At 31.4% G+C, this 23,091-nt stretch overlaps 1 protein-coding gene across 1 annotated transcript; it reads left to right on the top strand.

The window, feature by feature from the left end:
* Positions 1–875: 875 nt before the first annotated feature.
* On the top strand, positions 876–22,591 carry LOC143197066 (sodium-dependent nutrient amino acid transporter 1). The gene is made up of 12 exons (XM_076405167.1): positions 876–1,009; positions 1,076–1,141; positions 7,758–8,037; positions 15,000–15,246; positions 18,399–18,669; positions 19,814–19,917; positions 19,970–20,159; positions 20,209–20,385; positions 20,436–20,535; positions 21,877–22,053; positions 22,108–22,211; positions 22,264–22,591. Exons 1-12 carry the CDS (start codon positions 1,001–1,003, stop codon positions 22,417–22,419), a joined length of 1,881 nt encoding a protein of 626 aa, XP_076261282.1. The 5' UTR covers positions 876–1,000; the 3' UTR covers positions 22,420–22,591.
* The last annotated feature ends 500 nt before the right edge of the window (positions 22,592–23,091 follow it).

The raw sequence follows: 23,091 nt of genomic DNA on the forward strand, positions 1-23,091 counted from the left end.
ACTCAAGTAGGAATTTCAGTTCAATGGGAACTTAGACCAATAATAACCTTCAATATAAGAGACCCAAGATATGTGCCCTTTAATAGAAGCACATTTCCAACACCATACATTTTGTAACACCACTAATGTGTCAACCAAATGTATTGGAATGACTAACTTATACGATCGTTCACCAGTAATCTCGACATAAGTCATTTGTGAATATTCTAGGTAAGAGTGTAAAATCCGGCAAGGAAAATGATCCCAGTCACGCCAGTAACCAGACTGGATAAAACCGGAAGTCCTCTGGGATGTTTTCTAAGTTGGCCACTCGCCAATCGGTAGACTTAATGCCGAGAACCATGGTTCGGAACCACATTAAACAGTTGGTCCAGTCAAGATAGACCCTCGTTGGTAAAAAAGAAACTTTAAAATATATTTCAAAAAATAAATATTAAAACGTGCAGTATAATTCAGCCGTTAAACGTAGACAAAAATTATAGTTATTTACTCAAAAAAGAAAAGAAAAATTTTAAAAAAAATCCGCAATTGCAGAAAGCGAAATTATTATATGTTTTTAGTTCTTCATTTGTAATGATTGAAATTCGAATGAATTGAATTTCGTTTCGAAGAACGTTAGGCAAACGATAATGAAACACAAGAAATATATAATGTCCACGACATAGATTGTAAAAATTACAAGAGGTTAAAAAAAGGGAATTAAAAACAACAGGTCAATTTAATTAAAAAATTCAGTTTAATTAATATTTTTCATGATGAATTTATAAATTTATAAAAACAAAGTCAAGGTTACAATAAAAGCGTTACGTCCCTGCCTAACCATATAGCGAGTAATAAAAGCTTATTATCTGAGATTTGTTTTGGTTTGGATATTTTAGAAATTCCCCGTCATTATACCTTTTCAGTATCAGGAAGGGTTTTATAGTTAAGTACAATTTAACGAATAGAGGCCAACCCAAATTTGATGCTATACAGAAAAGGTCCATGTTATAAATGAATAATGGCAGTTGTAAGTCGAATTATGTGCGTATATATTTTAATGACAGCGTAAGTTATTTGTTTTTTTATTCGTTAGGAAAATGGTCACACAAACAACGGGTTTATTGGTGATGAAATCGCCAGAGATGCAGATAAAGAAAAGGTAATAATAGAGCCAAACTTTATTATTTTAGTAATTTATGAAATAAAATATTATCTAATGATACAAATGCTATTATATCAATAATTATATGATTTATTAAATGTAGTGGAAATATTACATAAGAAATGTTTATTAATTTCGAGGCTTTTTATGAATGCTCTATTGTAAAAAATACTTTTTATACACCTTCAACTTATTGATCGTCAACAAACAAAAGCGTCTCGCAGTGCACTTGTCCAGAATTCGTCCAATTACTTATCAGCCAAATAACTACTCCAACTTGTCATTTCACTATATGCCAATTCGACCTTTTTGGTATTCACAATTTAACAAACAATCGATCTTCTTTTACAGAGACTTTTACTTTTACGTAGATTTACCGCGACGTAACAAATCTCAGTCTCATTATATTTTTCTCTTGAAACGTCAACTCGAACAATGATCACAAACTCCACAAACATCGCTCCTTCTCCGGCTTTTCGTAAAACATCAAACTGGAGGGTCAGCGCAGGTTTAGAATCAACAGATATCTTAACATATTTCTTTAGAAACTAAATTCGGACAGTCACAAACTAACGAACAAGAATATCACACGTTGTTCCATTTTATAATTTTCATTCTTCTTAAATGTTTCATTCTCGAACTCTAATAATCAACATCACCAGTCTTGTCACAAATAACAAGCAGTCTCGGCTGTTATTCTCCTCGCCCAACGTCTTGTGATTTTCCTTGTGATTATGGGAACTAAGATTTTCCATGATTCAACTTGTGCAATAACTAGACAGTATCGGTCTCATTCATTGCCCTCCAAATCTTCATATGCAAAACCTCAGTAACTAGTAACCAAAATCACACGTCTCGGCTCAAACAACAAGCAGGCAGTATCGGTCTCGGTTGTTATTTTTCCTAGCCTAAACGCCTTGCGACCTTTGACATAACATGACCTTCACGACCTCAGGATATCATCATAGTCGTCGTGGTAATCCAATCTTCAATTTGTTCACCATCATACGTTCATATTAACTATAGCATCTCTCATCTTGATGTTCCAGTTCATCTCGGTCACTAAATTTTACTCTCATCCAATGATCTGATTTGTCCTTTAAACCTCTAAATCAATTTTCACTTGTCTAGTTTTTTACTCTGTAGCTTCAGTACTCGTCATTTGGATACAACAAATTTCACTTTCTTTTCCCATCGTAACGTTATTTCTGCTTCACTAATATGTAATATATTCTCATACTATGATTTCGAAATTCCAATCCATTGAAGTGGTCTATCGTCCCAGTATAACATATTCAGTATTGTCTCACTTTAATCGTCGATTTTGTCTATTATATAGTCGGACACAAACATGATTCTGTAACTTTGGTTTCACTGCTTGCAAAATTCAGTATTAGCAGTATTTTCGTAGAGTCGTTGCGGTAAATGTATTTCCATTATCACCAAATAATAATTAACACTGTCAGGATCACCTTTCGTTAACAATTTCTTTTTTCAGGACGTATAGTTTCCAACAACATAGTTTCTTACAGTCTCTCGAAGAGTATGTTATTGGCGTAATAAATAGTCGAATGTTATTGTAATCACTGTTGTAACACCTTGTATATTATCATGATAGTGACCATTATAATGTTTGTTGTTTACACAACACATTTTGTCATTTTACTTGTAAACTTAATTATTACTTTGCATTCAAGAACAGTGAATCAAAAGGAATTTTTTAAAGCTTGTTGAATGTCTTAGGTATTTTAAAACTAATGCTTTTGGTATAAAGAAAAAACTGAATGTAACAGTTACCCAAAAAGTTCAAATATGGGAAATTAAAAATTATATTTGTCAGATGAGCATTGGCTAAGATGTTAAGATATCAGGAAATTATTTTGTAAAGGATATTGAACTTTTGAAACGCAGAATTTAAAGCTACAAGAAGAAAATATTCAAGATAGTAATTGAAAGCGAATTTCGTTATATACAAATTACAAAATAAATAATTTTATTTTGAAAACTATATTCTATACACAATCAACCAATAAAAGAAAAATACGTAGATACATTATTTGCAACAAAATGTAAAAGAAAATAACAGTAACATATAACGATATACTTTTTGGGATAAATTGTAATAATTTGGTATACAGCCTGATGCTTGAACTTGGTAAGAACAAACATAGTATCATGTATTTCAGTATTTGAGATAGCGAAATTAACAAAACTTGTAAAAATATGAATTAGTTAGTTATCTGTAGGATTATAAATTAGAAACTTAAATGTCTACTAAGTGTTGTGTAACAATCAGTAACAATAAGTAACTATAGTAGTGCATTTGGTAGAATATAGTTGGTGCTTGCATGTATTCTAATTATCCTTTTTAACTTCAAAAGCGTATTTATTGAGAAATATTACTAAAATAAATAATAATATTAATCAATCATTTTATAGGACTGTTTCCCTTCTTTTTGGCAATATGGCGATACCGTTTAACAATTATTACATATAGCTTATAGAGCGTGTCTGCCTTGAACCTAACTATAATCACTAATTTATGAAGATTTATTTTAAAGAATGTTTATTTAGTAAAAATGTGCATATATTAGCGGTGATATTATGAAATATACAGACAAATATTAACATGAAGTACTAATGTGCTGTCAGAAGTGTTTAGATAGGGTTTTGAAAGCTACACAATATTATCTATATATTTATCTTTAAACAAAATCAAAATTAGCAAGACGTCAGGTGAGTTAATGTTGTTAAATAACCCGACTTGATACGCTGCTACCGCCAAACTACCAGGAAGTGTACTGTTTTGTAAAAATTAAATATTATATTAAATATACAGCTAATCTTTTAAAACATTGGAAAATTCACGCGTAGCATATCACAATGTCATTATTCTAAGATATATTACTCATTGTATATATGAAAACGTCTTAAAGCTTCAATTATTTATTTGAAATATAACAAACAGATTCATTTTACTGCATAAAATTATCTTAATTACGTAATTGTCGGGAAAACAGAAAATAGCTTACACTTATCATAACTACGAGGGTTGCTATTTATATTTTGAACTTTGGCAATACTAAATATTATTAGGCTCCATTAAACATTTCTATTTTTTACGTTTATAACTTTCTTCATGTTTTTGTCATTTTAGCAAGACTTGAAAATGTTGTCTCAATGAAAAAATGGTCTTAACACACAAACATTTTTATACAATGATTTTTGCAACTTACATACATCGATGAGCTTTTCTTTTCGATCGATTTTCTTTAAATACGGCGGTTTTTCAGCGATTTTGTCCTTTAAATGGTCCAATAACGCTATAACAGTCGCTGTTGATGGTCCTTCCTTTTTCAAGGTAGTCAATGAAAATTATTCCATTCTCATCCCAAAATACAGACGCCATCACCTTGCCAGCCGACTGTTGCGTTTTCCCACGATTTGCAGCGGGTTCATCGTGTGCAGTCCACTCGGATTACTGTTGATTGGACTTCGGAGTGAAATTATGGAGCTATGTTTCATCCATTGTCACATATCGACGCAAAAACTCGGGTTTATTATGCTTGATCATCTTCAAATACTGGTCCGAATCATCAACACGTTCAGTTGATATAATTAGAGTGTCTGCTGTTTCATTCAGTTTCAATTTACGGTCATTGAAAATCATTTTGCGGATTTTGAATGTTTCCGTAGGTAATAACCTCTTTTGGGCATCCACGGCGTTCACCGTCTTCGGTGGTCATTTCGCCACGTCTAAACTTAGCATACCAATCCTTGATGGTTGATTTTCAGTGGTTGTGGCAGTATCCGGAAACACGGCATCAAGCCAAGTTCTTGCTTCAACTGTATTTTTCTCTTCAAAAAGCAATATTTTATTAACACGCGAAATTCCTTTTTATCCATTTTTTTCACAAAAACATGTTACTTTACTCAAAATGCTATAATTCACAAACTAATATTCCGACAACTATCAAATTTATACACGCATCTTTTGAGGGTTTTGGCTAACTAAAAAATATTTGGATTTAATTCTAGTTAATTCTAGCGCCATCTAAGTGTCCGTCCGGGGATTTTTCAATTGACCTGTTATGTCTTTAAATGCAATAATAACGTATTCTGCTTTGTATAAAAGTATAAAGATCTATGAGAATTGTCAATGTTTATTATTAACCAAAATAAAATGAAAATGAAAAATTATGAGACGTCAGATATTTTAATATTATTAAACAACATGACTTGCGACATTATCAGTGGTAAGTTACTAGGAAGTTCATTGTTTTGTAAAAATTAAATATTTAATTAAGTTTGCAACTAATCTTACGAAGATGTCGTAAATGACAGAGAGACATATCCTACGTCTATATAAAATATTTATTAGCTGTACAAATATGTCTCTTGCATTCAACAAAAAGTTAAGACGCCACTAGTTCAGTAATGTAAAATTATCTAACTTAAAATGTATTGTAAGATTTGTATTAGCATGACACGTTTTTTTATTTTCTCTGTTCGAGCTAGTAAGATTCATTTTCGAAACTTAATTTATTTTTTTAATTGAACGAATTTACAAGTGTAAAATATCGATTGTTTTGAGAAAACACATAATAATGCGCACTTAAATGGCGTAAATTGATTGGGATGGTTCCAAAGGATGGTAATTTGGCGTTGAATATAAGAAAAACGTAGTATAAATTTCCCAGTGTATCAAGAATTCGAATTGAAAGTTCAAAGCAAATCATCATTGGAAATCACTACCAAGTGAAATTTATATGTTAGTCAAGCATTAACGACAAACTATATATATAGAAGAAAAAACTGCTATCAATTTATTTAGCAATAAAAGTTGTAAAAGCCCACATAGATAATCTGTATTAAAAACGTTACCTCAACTAACGCATTCACTAGTGTCCTAGTCGCCCTCTCCTATCTTCGACTACCACTTTCGATAAATTACTTATAGCGTTTTATAAGGCCAGAATTTTATCCAATGTTGAATCAATTTTGATAGAGAAATAAACTTTAGCAAGGCTGGTGCCTTAAAAGAACGACTCAAGTCAAAATCTATCCACAAAAAGTTGCTTTTTGGTACGGGTGTGGAACTGGCTGTGTCATTTGTTCGTATTTATCACCCCTGCAATGATGATAACCACTGAACCATGTTATATTCTGAACATATTTCATAACAGAATTCGACTCGTTCTTAATGAAAACCCCTATACATTGTAGCAACTTCTCAGAATAAAGCTCATTTATTCTCAAACCTTCAATATTTAGTTGTATAACTTAAAACCTCTTTAACTTAAGGCGTTGATTCTAACATAGAATATTAAAAAAAATCGAATTTCTTTCATATTTTCAAAGCTTAATCCCTTAAAATGATATTACAACATTTTAATTATTTTCAGTGGTATAAATGTTTTAATGACGCGACATTTAAACCAGCTCGTAACATGTAATCTTAGGGGGTAACCTTAGTAGTTAAGATTTTTTCCATTTTCTCAAAGGTCAACTTTAAGCATATGCCCTTAAGATGGTTTTTCAAAATTTAAATTATTATAAGACTTTTAACGATTTTAGTGAAACGGCATGTAAACCACGGGATGCAAAAAAAATGAAACGCACGTTTTTTAAAACTATTTCTTTCGAGACCTTTCTCTATACATTCTTCAGTCGTGCAAAATAAAAGTTTAATAAAATTTAACTGATTTTTACTATTTTTTTATATGATGTCAAAAAAAATTCTCGTTCTTTTCAAAAACCGCAATTTAGCAAAAAGAAATTCGCTTGAATTTTTGTACTTTGTATAATAGCACTTCCCTATATTAATTTTTTTTTGAATTCAGATTACTAGGAAGATTAAAATCGTGTCTACTAGGGCGCGCCATTTTCTATTATTCCCAATTTTTTCACTTTTTACTTTAAAATATTGTCTGTTTTTTTATTTCACTTGAAAAAAAAACCTAAAATTCATATCTCTAAACTAGAATACGCCCTTAACTTAAATATGATATCAGATGTAGGAATAATTTAAAATATATAGCACCAACTGACGAAAACAAGTTAAAAATAGGAAATCTGATTACATTGTTACTATTAGTTGAAATTTCTAAACCTCAAATATTATAATTTCATTTAAAAATCCATGTGAATTCGTAATCTGATAAAATAAAACTTTGATTATGCCTTAATCTCAAAGAATATTGCCTAATAGCAGATGTATTTACTGTTAGTATATTTCCATTAAATATTTTATTCTGATATAATTCTATTAGGTTTAAGAACAAGTAATTTAGGTTTAACAATAATTTTGGTAATGTTGTTCTAATAGATGACTTTGAAGTCGCATTACCCTAGCAATAGTCATTCAATAAAACTATGGTATAGGGCATTAGAAAGTTAACAGCCCATATAATGCTCTAAGCAGAAAGGTAGTGTCTTTCTTTTAAGTCAAAAGTTATTGCGTTTTCAAACTGGAACTTTGGAACTCTTTTTGAAGTCTCCAAAAAGAGACGAGTGTATAGCATTTAAAAAAATCAACTTAACCTTTTTTTTAAATTTTTTTGAATTGTAAATTATGTAAATATAATTTAAATACAATAATTTTTTTTCTTAGGACACATGCGATGATCAAGATGAGGATGGAGATGATAGAGTCAACTGGTCAAAACCGATTGAATTTCTGATGTCCTGCATATCGATGAACGTTGGTTTAGGAAATATATGGAGATTTCCATTTGTAGCCTACGAAAATGGCGGAGGAGCTTTTCTTGTACCATACATACTGGTGTTAATATTTCTGGGTCGTCCAATGTACTACCTGGAAGCTTGCTTGGGTCAGTTTATGAGTAGAGGCAATGTAAAAATTTTTGAGAGTATGGCGTTGGGTTTAAAAGGTAAATATAACTGCTTTTCTATTGAATTTAGACATAGCTAAAATACTATATATAACATGTTATGGTATTGTAAAAAAATTAATAATTATATATATATATATATATATATATATATATATATATATATATCGTATATGCAACACAAAATTACTAATGACAGTTATGAGGTACTTGCATGTATTCTGATCACTTTGAGAATTTTCCATTAAAACTGTAACAGTGTATCTGTTGAGTTGTTGAATAGAAAACAATATTGTAAATAAAATAAAACCGAACCTAACTGATTATTATACACACACACTGATTCTGATATTTCTTTTGTCTTTTGGTATTTTACTGTTACTGCTTCTGGTTAAATTCCTCAGTAATTCTTTCTTGTCAGTTCTTGTAACTATCTAGTAATTCTGATACATTTTCGTGTCAATTCTATCTTCACTACATCTTCTTACAAATTATTTTATCAATTCTAATTCTCATTGTCGATGCATCGTGTTTTAACGTCGTTTAAGCTCGTCCCTCGTGTTCTTGGTGGTGCTGGACAAATCAGGTCCAAGTAACCCTTTTCTCTACTTCAATTCGTTTAAAATATCGAGGTGGGAAAGACTCTTCCGGTTGGAATTCTTAAGAATTTCATAATCTCGGATCTTCTTGATGTTTATATTTATAGACGTCATAAGGTATTGCTTCGTCTAGCCTCTGTATTTGAAACCTTATTATCCGAAACACTCGACAACGATGTGTGCCCTTTCTTGGTTGACATGTTATCACTAGATATTCGATGTCATGCGATATTTTATTTTGTCCCAAATAATAATTATTTTCCCATGTCATAAATATTACGAAAACTAGTTAAATGGTCTAATAAATTAGACCCTTGAACTGTATAAAAACAAAAAATATTACAATTATCGTAAGATTAAATTTAAACGACTTCCTTAAATATAAATAACTAAAATTGCATCGCAACACTATCCTTCACACTTTCTCGAGAGTTGTCATGCCAAAGGATGGCGTAGCGCTTTTTAGTCACTATTGCTGGTCCTTCTTTGCAACTACACGGCATTCACTTAGTTTAGTTGATGCAGATATCTACTGCAATAACAATTTCATTCAATTTCAACAACACATAATACACTCCACCCTACTGATGGCCTCATATGCATAATCTTTTTACACTTGAAATTGTCGAAGTAGATTCACTTTTCATCGTCAGTAGCAATTTATTACAGAAAACCATTTTTTCGCTTAGCAAGCAATGAAACCGTGATGTTGCAATGGTTTGTAATTACCTTTTCACTCAATACATGTAGTAGACTTTTTTTTCTTCCCCAACTTATATAAATATCTAGAAACAGTTAATTCATCAACTATTAAAAGTCTGAATGTTGTTTGGGATATGCTTTTTACTGTTTGAACAATTTTGGTCCTACAAGCCATCCTTTTTCATCAACATCAATATCATTACTGATTTAATTGTTGAATAAATTTAGTAATTAAATCGTTTAAATAGCTTTATCACAAATGTTTAAAAGTGCTTTATGGGTTTTGGCTCCAAATTTCTTCAAACAACAAAAGCAATTAATATTTAAATTACATTTTTCGAGCACTACATGGTTATGGTCAGTATATACCAAATGAAAACTATTACTTTATGTAGAAAACTACCAACACTGCTTATATAAATAGTTAATCTAATCATAACGATTTCATTTAACATTTAATAACGTTATATGACAGTTGTTTAAACTTTGCATTTTAACCAATAGATGTCGCTGATCAGAATACATGGAAGTAACTAATAGTAAGTTGTTATCATAATTAACTAATATATGCTTGTTATTTATGAGTTCGTAACATAACAAGCAAATTAAATTATAAACCAGTTAATTGTTATAGTGTTGCATATTAATGATGTTTATTTTGCAATTATTTGGAACAATATTCGTTCGCTATATGAAAAAGTAACCTACATTTTTTAACTAGTGTCTTGTGAAAATAATGTGTATTAAAAAATTATTTACCTTTTATTGAAATTTACTAATTGAAAGCTTTCACTACTATCTAATATTTGTTTTATTTGAGGTTATTATTATTTAGGGTAGTTGATATGGCTCGGTGAATGGAGGTAAAACGAAATGAATGAAACAGTGGTGTTTACACTGTGTGACCGTTATTTATTGAAGTAATATAAAAAAGTGGAAAATACAAAATAGATAAAACGGATGGAAGAGGTATTACCAGTAGGCGAAGCTTGGGCAGTCGATGGTGGCACGTCTAAACCAAACGATGGCCGGTTACTGAATGATTGGAAATACCCTTCAATAACATCCCAGATAAACGTCTCGGGGTTGCCAGCTATTCGTTATAGAGTTCTAGTTTGCGCTGCTGGCACCCCGCCCGTGTTCAACATCTGGGATTATATTTCTGGGTAATTTATAGACCGTTATTCCACTATGTAAAATTCGACATGCCTCAAGGTCGCTACGATTATATTACCAGACTACATTTGAATGTGATACTAGTAGACCTTAGAATATGTTAAATACATAGGGTATTCGGTATACATAGGGTTGATAAACAAGAAGTAGCTGCCCTTCAATCATAAGAATATGTAAAAAATTATAAAATCAAATATATAAACTAGCCATACAGAACTTCAAGTTGCTTTGAACTCCGCCTCTAAAAATTATAATGAAAAATGCCACACATTTCAAATATATTTAATATCATAATGTTTTTATATATACCATATTTTCGATCTTCAACTTTCTGTATAGATATAGATATATAACGTCTAGCTTGCCAACTCTAGAATACGCAATATATAATTAGTATATAACAGGTTAATTGAAAAGTCCCCGGTCTAGCATAGTAAAACACATTCTTTTGGCAAAATTAGTTATTTTTATTCAAAATAATTCCCTTCAAGGATGATACACTGATTATAGTGACCCTCCAATTTTTCGATACCATTCTTGTAGTACAATTAGTCTTTGCTTCAAAATAGGACTCAGTTTTGGAGATCACCTCTTCATTCGACGAATATTTCTTCCCAGCGAGCATTCGTTTGACATCTGAGAACAGGAAATAGTCGCTGGGGGCCAGATCTGGAAAATAAGGTAGATGAAGAAGCAATTCAAAGCCTAATTCATGGATTTTTGTCATCGTTTTCACTGACTTGTGACACGCTGCATTGTGGTTGGTGAAGCAGCACTTCAAACGGTCCAACAACGCTATGTAATAGTCGCTGTTGATGGTCCTTCCTTTTTCAAGGTAGTCAACGAAAATTATTTCATGCGCATCCCAAAATACAGACACAATGACCTTGCCAGCCGACTGTTGCGTTTTCCCACGCTTTGGAGCGGATTCATCATGTGCAGTCCACTCGGATGACTGTCGATTGGACTTCGGAGTGAAATGTTGGAAACATGCTTCATCCATTTTCATATATCGACGCAAAAACTCCGATTTATTATGCTTTATCATGTTCAAATACTGCTCCATCATCAATTCGTCGTTGTGTATGGTCAAAAGTGAGCTCGCGCGGCACCCTCTTTGCACAGAGCTTTCTCATATCCAAATATTCATGAATGATATGATGTACACGTTCAGTTAATATTTTTAGAGTGTCTGCTATCTCATTCAATTTCAATTTACGACCATTCAAAATCATTTTGTTGATTTTTGAAATGTTTTTGTCGGTAACAACCTCATTTGGCATCGATTGCGTCTTCGGTGCTCATTTCACCGCATCTAAACTTAGCATATCAATCCTTGGTGGTTGATTTTCTTGGGGCCTTGTCCGGAAACTCGGCATGAAACCAACTTTTTGCTTCAACTGTAGTTTTTCCCCTCAAAAAGCAATATTTTACCAACACGCGAAATTCTTTTTTATCCATTTTTTTCACAATAACAAAGATGCTCCACTCAAAATGCTAATTCACAAACTGATGATCCGACAGCTGTTTAATTTATACACGCATTTTTGTTGGTTAGAGAAAACTAAAAAACATATGGATTTAATTATAGTAGTACCATCTATGTGTCATGACTTTTCAATTAACCTGTTACATCTAAACCCTACATTTCTATGAGACATGTGCTTTCTTGGTGGATGTAAAGGAAGAAGGTATTTCCCAAATATTAATTACAAAAAATAAAGTTTACATTTCTGTCATATTTCATTGAAATGTATGTCCAATAGTATGCAAAGCAGAGTGAATAGCTGGAGAAGGTATTTTGAAAATTATGTAAATGAGTTATCAAAAAGCTTGCGAAGAAGCCAGAATAGAAGAACATGTGGCATATACTAATGCTGCATCTATAAAAGAGGAAAGAGAAAAAAACAAGCCTAAAATCTAACTCTGTCGAACACTTAATTTGTCAATATTTCTGTTTGGCTGCAAAATTTGGACACTGTTATAGCCTGACAGCTGTAAGCTTGAAGTTTTCAAAAGAGCAAATTCTACATTCTCTCGTATATTAGAAATGAAGTCATTCGTTTAAGATGTGACAATCAGTACACAGTTGAGGGATAAATATGCAAACTACAAAGCTTTTGACATGTCTGTTACAGTAAGTGTCACCTTTTAAATGGAAGGCACATATCAGAGATCGTTCTGAAAAATAAGTATAAACACTATATTTGATATTTGATTGATTTGAAGTTCTGCGATACCAACAACACTGCATTGTTTCAGAAGTAGATATACAATTTCCTCGAGTGCGGATATAGACCGATTATAATAGGTATAATCCGTTCAATAAAACAGTGAACTTACGTCATCTGAATTGATGACGTCAAAACGTCACAACGTTGCGATACCAACTCTGAGTTTTAGTTCATTAAGGCTACATACAACAAAATTATAATCTAAATAAAAAAATTAAACAATAATGATGTCATCAAATATAATTTATTTTAACCTTAAAGTACATCTAATACATATATTATCGAAGAACTTAGAGCTACAACGAAGCACACAGTTAAAATAGTTTGTAGGTTGGAGTTGTGTTTGATTATAAGGAGGCCTAATCTACCTAACAGTTATCGATACAGTACCAGTATAGGAGTACCAATCCAAGTATAATATAAGATTTCGTATAATAATTATATATTCCCCTTTAGTTGTTACCACTCTCATCATCCTGTCTTGGAAATTGTCAGCATTTAATCATAATCGCATATTCAAAAAGTTTTATTCCAGTGAATCTATTAATCTATTAATTTCCAATCTGTGTAACATTTATTCATAAATCCATCATTTGTTAATTTCTTTCTGGATGTATCGGATCGAGTTCGTCCAAGCCGAAGATATTATTAACCATTCCTGTTTCCAGCATAAAGAACAATATATCTGCAATGAATGATTAATAAACGTTATGACCTTTAACTTTTTCCTATAACCTTTTCCTCCTTTGTAACTTTTATATCATCTTTTTCCATTATCTTTTGTTATCTGTGTTATAATGGTATTATTTTTATTATCGTCTTACCTTGAGTGACCATTGGGTATATTGGTCCCATTCTGAAATATCCATGCCTCATCTAAATACACAAATAGAAATAATAAGACCTTCTTGATTTTATTATGAGCTTTTAAATATTAAATTCTTTTAAAAGCAATGTCTTGAAGTTCCATCAGACCTCTTCGTAGGTTTTCTTTACACCTTTTAAATCGTATTTTACCCAAAAATTTATGAAAGGATCTTCTACATCCCTCAAAGAGCAGCATATTTCTAACTTTTCTGTGGATACTTTTCAGACTAATAATTTCCTCTGAAATAATTGTATTAAATTATGTTTATATTGGAAAAAACCACTAATATTTTTATAAATTGCATATATTTGATGTCTGATAGAGTTAACATCAAGCTGTTCTTGATTCGTATAGTTATAAGGACGGCTTCTTTCAGCGAATCTAAAATTATATTTTTAATTTGTTTGATATTTATATTTCAATGACCGTCCATACTAATTTTCGGTGCAGCTGCAACACGCTAAAAAATATGTTCAATAAAAACTTTTTTTTAATTTTTTTTTCTGAATTTTGCTAAAAAAGTAAGAAGAGGCCTCCATTATCTCATTCCTTTTCGAAGTAACTGATTAGAAATGCAGTCTTTCCTGTCTGGCTTCGGCATTTTCAATCAGAATAATAATAACTGGGATTTGAAATTTATTAAAACAAGCAAAGCGTTCGAACGATTGAAGAATTTTGCAGACATTTAAAAGCCGGACGACTTTTGCAGGCTGTTTCGGTTACATGTTCGAACTTATCAGACAGCATTGTATCTCTTTTTAACTAGAATAAAATGAGAAGGAAAATATTGTCTGATTCTAAAACGAATTTACAAATTGCGGCAGGCAATACATTCAACATATTGATGACGTGAGTTCACTGTTATTTTAAATGGGCTAAATGTAAAGAAAATGATGAAGAACTTCGAACTTCGGAATTCGTCGATTTTTAGGAATATTCAGATTTTTATTTTATTTTATGATTTTTATTTTATATAAATTAGAAAGATGGGTTCCACAACAAATAATTAGACACTAATGGTGATAACTCAAGGGCATTACAAATATTAGCGATTAAGTGAGCGTTACAAACTTAATATTATACAGTTGTTTAATAAAATGCAATTAAATAAACTTCGGAATGCTAGATGGGAGGTTTCACTACGTCAACGATATCCTCTAGGTGTTGCAATTATTATGTATCATTTTCTAACTTTTTGGGCTATAAAAGGTTTAATTTTGATGAACTGAGATTGATTTTTAATTTGTAAATGCATAGCAATCTAAGTACCAAAATTCAAACAGTCTTTTTACTTATTTGTGTAACATCTGTTAAAAGTTAGATCAATGAAACTTATTTCGTAAAAATATAGGTTACTTTCTCACACATCTAATACAGCACATTTATATTAACACAACTAAATCATTCATATCCATGTTTCAGGTATTGGTTACGGCCAATTACTAGCAACAGTATCTGTAGCAACTTACTATTGTTCTTTAATGGCTATAACTCTACTTTATTTCGTGAACTCTTTCACTTGGAATTTACCATGGGCTTCATGCGATCCAGCCTGGTATGAAATTAGTTGGATAAAAGAAAGCAATGTAACATGTGTACCGTCAAAACTAACAAGCGAAAACCTTAACTTTACTGGAAATCAATTAAGTTCTGCTGAACTATATTTCAGGTAATTATTATGTCGAAAGCAAAACGTTGGTAGATGTTGAGAATCACTCATCTGCATGGTTTATGAAATCAAGGCGCTGGCTGGTATACTTAGTTTAACAAGCTGATAATAGATAATAGCTGGTAAAGTATAATTTAATATCATGTAATTAACAGATTAATTAAGACTCTCCATTTTCTGTCGTTCTCGATTCCCTTGGTTGACGAATCTTGTTTTTTTCAAGGTTTTACCAATTTGCAGCTTTTTGATTTATTTGGGAATATAAAGAATCCTCGAAATTCAATCTCAAATTGCTGTTTTACTCCCGTTACAAAGGCATGCTCAAAAGCGATTCAATTTCCAGACAATTTGTGAATTTGACAATTTGAAACACTTTGTATATATTATGATGAAATAAATACAAAAATGGGGATAATGCAATAATGATTATGTTATTAAAAACTGGAATTAAATTGTAGTATTTTTATGATCAACAAATAAACCATATAGCAAAAATTCATATTTTAAAATAAAATGTTTTTATTATCGATTACTAAAAATCCTTCAACTTATATTTTCTATTTTACTATTTGTAACCTGCTTAAAACTGATTTTATAGTAACTTCACTAGTCTAGGGTAGGGCAAAAGTCCCTCTACCATTTTGATTGCGCGCCATATTAGTTATGTGACCTTTAGTTCAGTTTAACTTAAGCCATTGTGTTGTGTAGACGTCCAAATTTTATTATGGATAAATATACGACACAACAACGAGCAGAAATAGTGACAGTATTTATTGAAAATAATCGTTCCATTATTGCCACTCAGTGGAAATTGCCTCAATGGTAGCGGGTCTTTTGCACCACACTATATTCCGCCCGTTTTTTCTTCAATACAAAATATTCCTATAAAATTTTGCGGGTAGACGAGCAAAATCTGTAACAAGTATAGTAAACATAGTAATAAATGATTTCAACCAAGTGAATTGTTCTGAGATCATATTGGAAATTAAGTTATTCGATTAAAAGGCGAGAATAGTTTAAACACGTCTGTCAGAAAATATATACATAATAATGATAATAAAAAATTAAAGTCTAAATAAGTGTTAAACAAAAAGAGTTTTAAAAGGAAACGCAGTAAGCAGCTCGAAAGGACATGGATCAAGGTTATAAAGAATCATTTGATAAACAGGAGACAGAAAAAGAGTGACGATATTTAACAGTGGCGATATTTAGTGAGGAATGTCACAATATATGTTAAAGATTTATTTTATTTTATCAGATCATAATATCTTCCTTCTGATTTCATCACATACGTATCTCTTAGATTTTTAAATAATATTGATGTTTCCCCGGGCTCAAGGTATTACGCTTGTTATATTTGTAGATATATTTTTACACATATTTACAATCCGATACAAAAATCACTTCCTTTTTTCACACTGAAAGAATTTAATCAAGATTAAGAATCGCCTTGTTATAGAAATTAGACCACAATTTATTAAATTAATCATGTTTCTCACATAACGGAGTAACATTATTTTAATATTAACAATAACATTAATTAAAATAACAAATATCTGTATATTAAAATACTATTATATAACTAAATCCAATTTTCATTGAATATCAATAATCAACAAAATATCAATACGTTTAAACTACCATACCACTGAAAATTATAACAATCTATTTAAAATAATTAAATTAATTAATGTTTTTTTCAAAACTCAGGTATATAAAGTAAATAATCAAAATAATTGAAACAAAGTTCAAACATATATTTTAAATTTACAGAACAATCTTAATAAACTCTTAAAATTACCTCTAGTCTTCATACAACTATGTCTTCAGTACTCCATCTTCAATTGAGACTCAAGAAATCAGTTCTTAAGCAAAAACAATTTTTCTTAAATGTTCTCTATTCACCAGACATCCAGACAGATGATTCATGTTATTCTCGAATTATATTAATCTATGTTGAGATGATATTTTCGCATATGTTAGGTTTCTCTTTCACATCTGTATATACCTTCCGATAGAGAAGACACATTAATAAGTGCTCTCTACGAAAAAAACATACATATAATTTTACATGATCATAGTATTCTTAATCGTTTTTTATCCAAACTTGCCATAACTCTTTTATAGTTGCATTAATACGGGAATAACCGAAGAAAACACTGCTTAAAATTAAACAATTTCACTTAATAATGTTTTAACACACTCACTTTACGTTTTATTATCCTTTCAAAAGTCAAATTAGCCGGCTTGGTGACGCAGTGGTAAAGGCGATAGGACTGCTCCTACGGTTGCGATAGCGGCGGGTCCGAATCATGCTGGGGCATGTCGTAACTGTATGTTTGTGATTGTTTAATATTCGTAATTGTCCTAGGTAAGAGTGTTAAAATCCGTCAAGGAAAATGATCTCAGTCACACCAGTAACCAGGCTGGATACGACCGGATGTCTTCTTGAATGATTTCTAAAGTTGGTTCACAGCCCATGTTAAACTATAGGTTCAGTCCAGATAAACCGCTAGTTGATTTATACGTAAACATACAGAAAAATACAGAAACATTTATACAGAAAGGACGAATAATCAACCGTATAAGGTTAATTTATTTATTTTATACTTGCCCCAAGACAGTTGTGTTATTTAGCGACTTCAGACAGTCCCTTAATTTTACGAACATTATCCTTTATTTTATATTATAAACCTGTTTAAATGACCTTTAACACCAGCGAAATTTGATCCTAGTACATTATTATAGGCGATCTAAACTCCTGTATTGCTACCTGCTGGTTGCCTAAAATAATTGTTTATATATTTTGTATCATAGATCTTGACAACTCTTCCTGATTGCTTGATTTCGTTTTTAGTTTTATTGGAATTTATTTATTTGTAACGCATATTACACTAGCATTTTAACCCTAAAAGTTCTTCCTCGATATAAACTTGCCATCCGTGCCCAATTTCACACCTCCAGGTGTCTCCATTTTCGCCTAAAAGAGAGACAAAATTTTCGTTAAGCTAATTAATACATAGAAGATATTAAAAAACAATTTCCGATGTCCTTGGCTCTCAAGTCGTAAAAAGTGTATGTATTTCAACTCAACTCAACATTTTTGTGTCAATAAAACACGTATAATTAAACAATAATAAAACTTTTTTAAGAGTGGAGATCCTTAAAGAATTACAAGATATAACAGATGGAATAGGAGCTCCAGAATGGCGATTGACAATATGCCTGTTCGTTTCTTGGATGATAACATTTGCCATATGCGCCAAAGGGGTTTTAAGTTCCGGAAAAGCCGCCTACTTCCTAGCTCTGTTCCCGTACCTCATCCTGATATCACTGTTAATACGTGCAGTGACGTTAGATGGAGCTAGTACCGGCATTTACTACTTCATTAAACCCAAGTGGGAGATGCTCTTGAATGCAAAGGTAACATAAACATTTTTCCTTATTAAGTTTATGAAAAAGTAATATGGGTTTTTGACTTTTAATTGTGAAATAATTTATATTTCTTAAGAAAGTGTCCTCTACAATGACGACAAAATGTCACATATCTGATCCTATATACAATTTTTCATAAAAAAAAACCCTTAACTAACTTAAATATATTACTATATGAAAACAATTTAGTCAAAAATATTTCATTACTGGCCACACATTTTTGAAAATCTTTACAACTATTGAAGTACTTTGAAAATGTATTCAATTTAAAAATTTCGTTGGATAACTTTTTCAAACAGAGAGCAACACAGATGCATATTTCATAATATTTAACTATCCTTTACTTCATATAATCAGTAATTTCAATAAACTAAAGCTAGAAAGATAACTTTACTGATTTGAAAGTAATTACATCGAAACGTGAATTTCGGACGATGTCCCAGACGCTTAAGAGCGATAACAGTAAATCTACTAACGACAAATTTGAAAAAGGAGATGATTCCTTTGTAAAGTTATACTATGAGCGTCTCGAACAATGGAGGGTATTCGTTATGCAGTTTTACAATCACGGCCCATCACATGCTTTAGAAACTTCGCCAGTTTTTTACATTCCAGAAACTCCATTTCCTGATGACGAGCGAACGATAGAAGATTTACGAAAGGCAATAAAAACATAAAACGAGGTAAGACCGCTAGAGTCATTCAAGAGACGAGACAAATTATCCAAGCAGATAGGAAAAAATTGTTTCAACGGTTTCACATGTTGCTAACATCAATTTAGCGAATAAAAAACTACCATCAGCGTGGAAAAAAGCAATAATTGTTCCTATAATGTAAAAAGGCGAAAGTAAACTTTGTAAAAACTGTCGAAGTATAATTCTACTATCAATTGTTTATGAAAATCACACAAATGAAAATTCAAAAAGCTTAAGAAGAGGACGCCTTCTCGTCCTAACTCAATCATAATGGTGTATGGAAGAACGTGTTTGATGTGGAGTGAGTTCTGGCTTTGGAAAGTTTTGAAAACTGAGAATGTTCAAGAATACTTGATTTTTTAATAGCTCCATTAACTTATAAAGAATTAGATAATTACATTTTCGTAATGATTATAAATGAGACATATATCTCTCAGGTATGGTACGCTGCAGTTACCCAATGTTTCTTCTCATTAAATATCGGTTTCGGATCCATATCAATGTATGCATCATACAACAATTTCAAGCATAATGTTTACAGGTAATCAAATAATAATAATTGGTATATAAATAATAAAATTAAATATTCCAAGGGATGCAATGGTTGTCACAACACTGGATACATGTACATCACTTTTGGCGGGGACCATCATATTTGGAATTTTAGGAAATCTGGCTGTAAAGATGCAACTCGATGTACCAGACGTTATAAAATCAGGTGGGACTGGTCTGGCATTTATTTCATATCCGGAAGCCATAGCTCGGTTTGATTTTGTTCCATGGGTGAGTAGATATTTAAAAAAAATGCTTTATTATCTTCTACTTTTTCCAGTTATTCGCTATACTCTTTTTCCTGATGTTGTTCGTACTTGGAGTGGGAAGCCTGGTATCTCTTCAATCCTGCGCATTTACTGTTATAATGGATGCATTCCCCAAGTTAAAAATGTGGCAAGTTTCCTTAGGAACAGCTCTAGGGGGTTTTATCATTAGTTTGGTTTATATAACTCCAGTAAGAATAATTAAATCGTTTAAAACATTATTATACCAAAGCTTTCTTAGGGTGGCCAATGGATTTTTACTATGATAGATTTCTTTGGTGGTACCTTAATATATTATGTCTTAAACATTTGTGAAGTAATTCTGATAATATACTGGTACGGTAAGTATCGAATATTTTATAATAACCAAACAGGTAAATTGAAATGGCACCGGCCTGAGACATAGATGGCGCTACTAGAATTAAATCCATATGTTTTTAGTTAGCCCTAACCCTCAAAAGATGCGTGTATAAATTTGACAGCTGTCGGATCATTAGTTTGTGAATTATAACATTTTGAGTGAAGCAACTTTTGCTATTGTGAAAAAATGGATAAAAAGGAATTTCACGAATTGCTTTTTGAAGCAAAAAAATACAGTTGAAGCAAAAATTAGGCTTGATGCCGAGTTTCCGGACACTGCCCCAGGAAAATCAACCATCAAGGATTGGTATGCTAAGTTTAGACGTGATGAAATGAGCACCGAAGACGTTGAAAGCAGTCGATGCCCAAATGAAGTTATTACCGACAAAAACATTTAAGAAATCCACAGAATGATTTTGAATGACCGTAAATTGAAATTGAGTGAAATAGCAGATACTCTGAAGATAAGAACGTAAAATATGAATATCATGAAAGATATCAGCTGAACGTGTACATCATATCATTCACGAATAGTTAGATATGAGGAAGCTCTGTGCAAAGTGGGTGCCGCCCGAGCTCACTTTTGGCCAAAAACAACATCGAGTTGATGATTCAGAGCAGTGTTTGAAGACGATCAAGGGTAATAAACCCGAGTTTTTGCGTCGATATGTGACAATGGATGAAACATGCCTCAATCATATCACTTTCCACATTTCACGAAGTCCAATCGACAGTCATCCGAGTGGACTGCACACGATGAACCAAAGCGTGGAAAAACAGCAACAGTCGGCTGGCAAGGTTATGGCATATGTATTTTGGGATGCGTATACAATAAATTTCATTGACTATCTTGAAAAAGGAAAACATCAACAGCGACTATTACATAGTGTTATTGGACCGTTTGAAGTCAGTGAAAACGATGGCAAAAATCCATGAATTGGGCTTCCAATTGCTTTCTCATCCACCGTTTTCTCCAGATCTGGGCCCCAGCGACTATCTCCTGTTCTCAGATCTCAAAAGAATGCTCGCTGGGAAGAAATTTTCGTCGAATGAACAGGTGACCGCCGAAGCTGAAGCCTATTTTGAGGCAATGTACAAATCATACTGCAAAAATGGTATCGAAAAGTTGGAGGGTCACTATAATCATTGTATCAACCTTGAAGTGAATTATGTTGAATTAAAAAAAATTGCGATAAAAATGTGTTTTACTATGGTAAGCCGGGGACTTTTCATTTGACCTGTCAATTCATTGATTATGTTCAGCAGTTTTTTAATAACTTTTAATAGTTTTTTAATCGTTATAATTTTCCATATTATTTTAGGTCTAGAAAATATATCCTTGGATATTGCGTTTATGACTGGTAGAAAACCTGGAATCTATTGGCGACTATGCTGGGCTGTTGTGATACCTATTATATTTAGTATTGTATTTATTTATTTCATTATTACATTTGAGCCACTAACTTATGAGAGCAAGCCATATCCTCTTAACATAATAAGTCAGTAACATCATTAGTTTTAGAGCAATTTAACTCTGTTTTATATATTTTTAGGTTGGGGGTGGATATTATTTGCTGCTGGTGTAATACAGCCTATAATATGGTTAATTTATGAATACTTTAAATATATGCGTAAAACAAAGATAACAGACTCAAATGTAACTATAGCAAAGTCATTAATTATATTTTTCTATTTTCTGATAATTTCAGCTTAAAGATGCCTTATTTGGTCATTCAAACTGGGTTCCTAAGAGAAACAGGATATACCTAAAGTGGAAAGAATTTAAATCAATAAAATTGATGGAAAGAAGCTTAAAATCCCGATCAAAGATTGTTGATAAACTTTGTATACTCATTGGAAGATAATAAAAGATAATTAACTGTGATCCAAAGGGAATATATGTTTATAGCACTATTAATGTTAAGCAACTCGTACAAAATTATTCTTCGTAATCAGCAATGTACAAAGAACATTTTTAAATTGTGTACACCTGCCTTATGTTATGTATTGAAATTTTAAAATACAATATTTAAATTCTTTGACTTTCATTCAATACAATATTAGGCAACATCAATGTAAGGCAAACTGTATGTAGGGTTACATGATAATAAAATATTTTGTTAAACTGTGTAAATATAAATCCAAGTGTAATTATTTAGAAGTATTTTTTTGGCCTAAAGAGTTAAGTTCTACATAGTTTATAAAACAATTAGTATTTGTAAATTAATTGTAATAAATAAGACTAGCCCATAATGTATATCAATAACAATATTTGTATTAAAAATTATTTAAATAAAAAATCTTTCTTAAAATCATTTTAATAATTTCTTAATCTCAAATCGATACGCCTTAGGCCTTTTTATTATAATATCATTTTGGCTTTTTTTGGAGTGATCTAGTTGACACTAAATAGAATAAGTCATTATTTAAATCATAGTTATATGTAAAAATTGTTATTACTCTAAATTAATGACTATATTTATCGAGGGTTTTCGATTTTGCAATACATGGTTTAAGAACATACATTTTAAAAAGTT

Source organism: Rhynchophorus ferrugineus, unplaced genomic scaffold (genome assembly GCF_030347505.1).
Source record: "Rhynchophorus ferrugineus isolate W39M unplaced genomic scaffold, kcgeb_rfMv2 rfM1, whole genome shotgun sequence".
Classification (NCBI taxonomy): Eukaryota; Metazoa; Arthropoda; class Insecta; order Coleoptera; family Curculionidae; genus Rhynchophorus; species Rhynchophorus ferrugineus.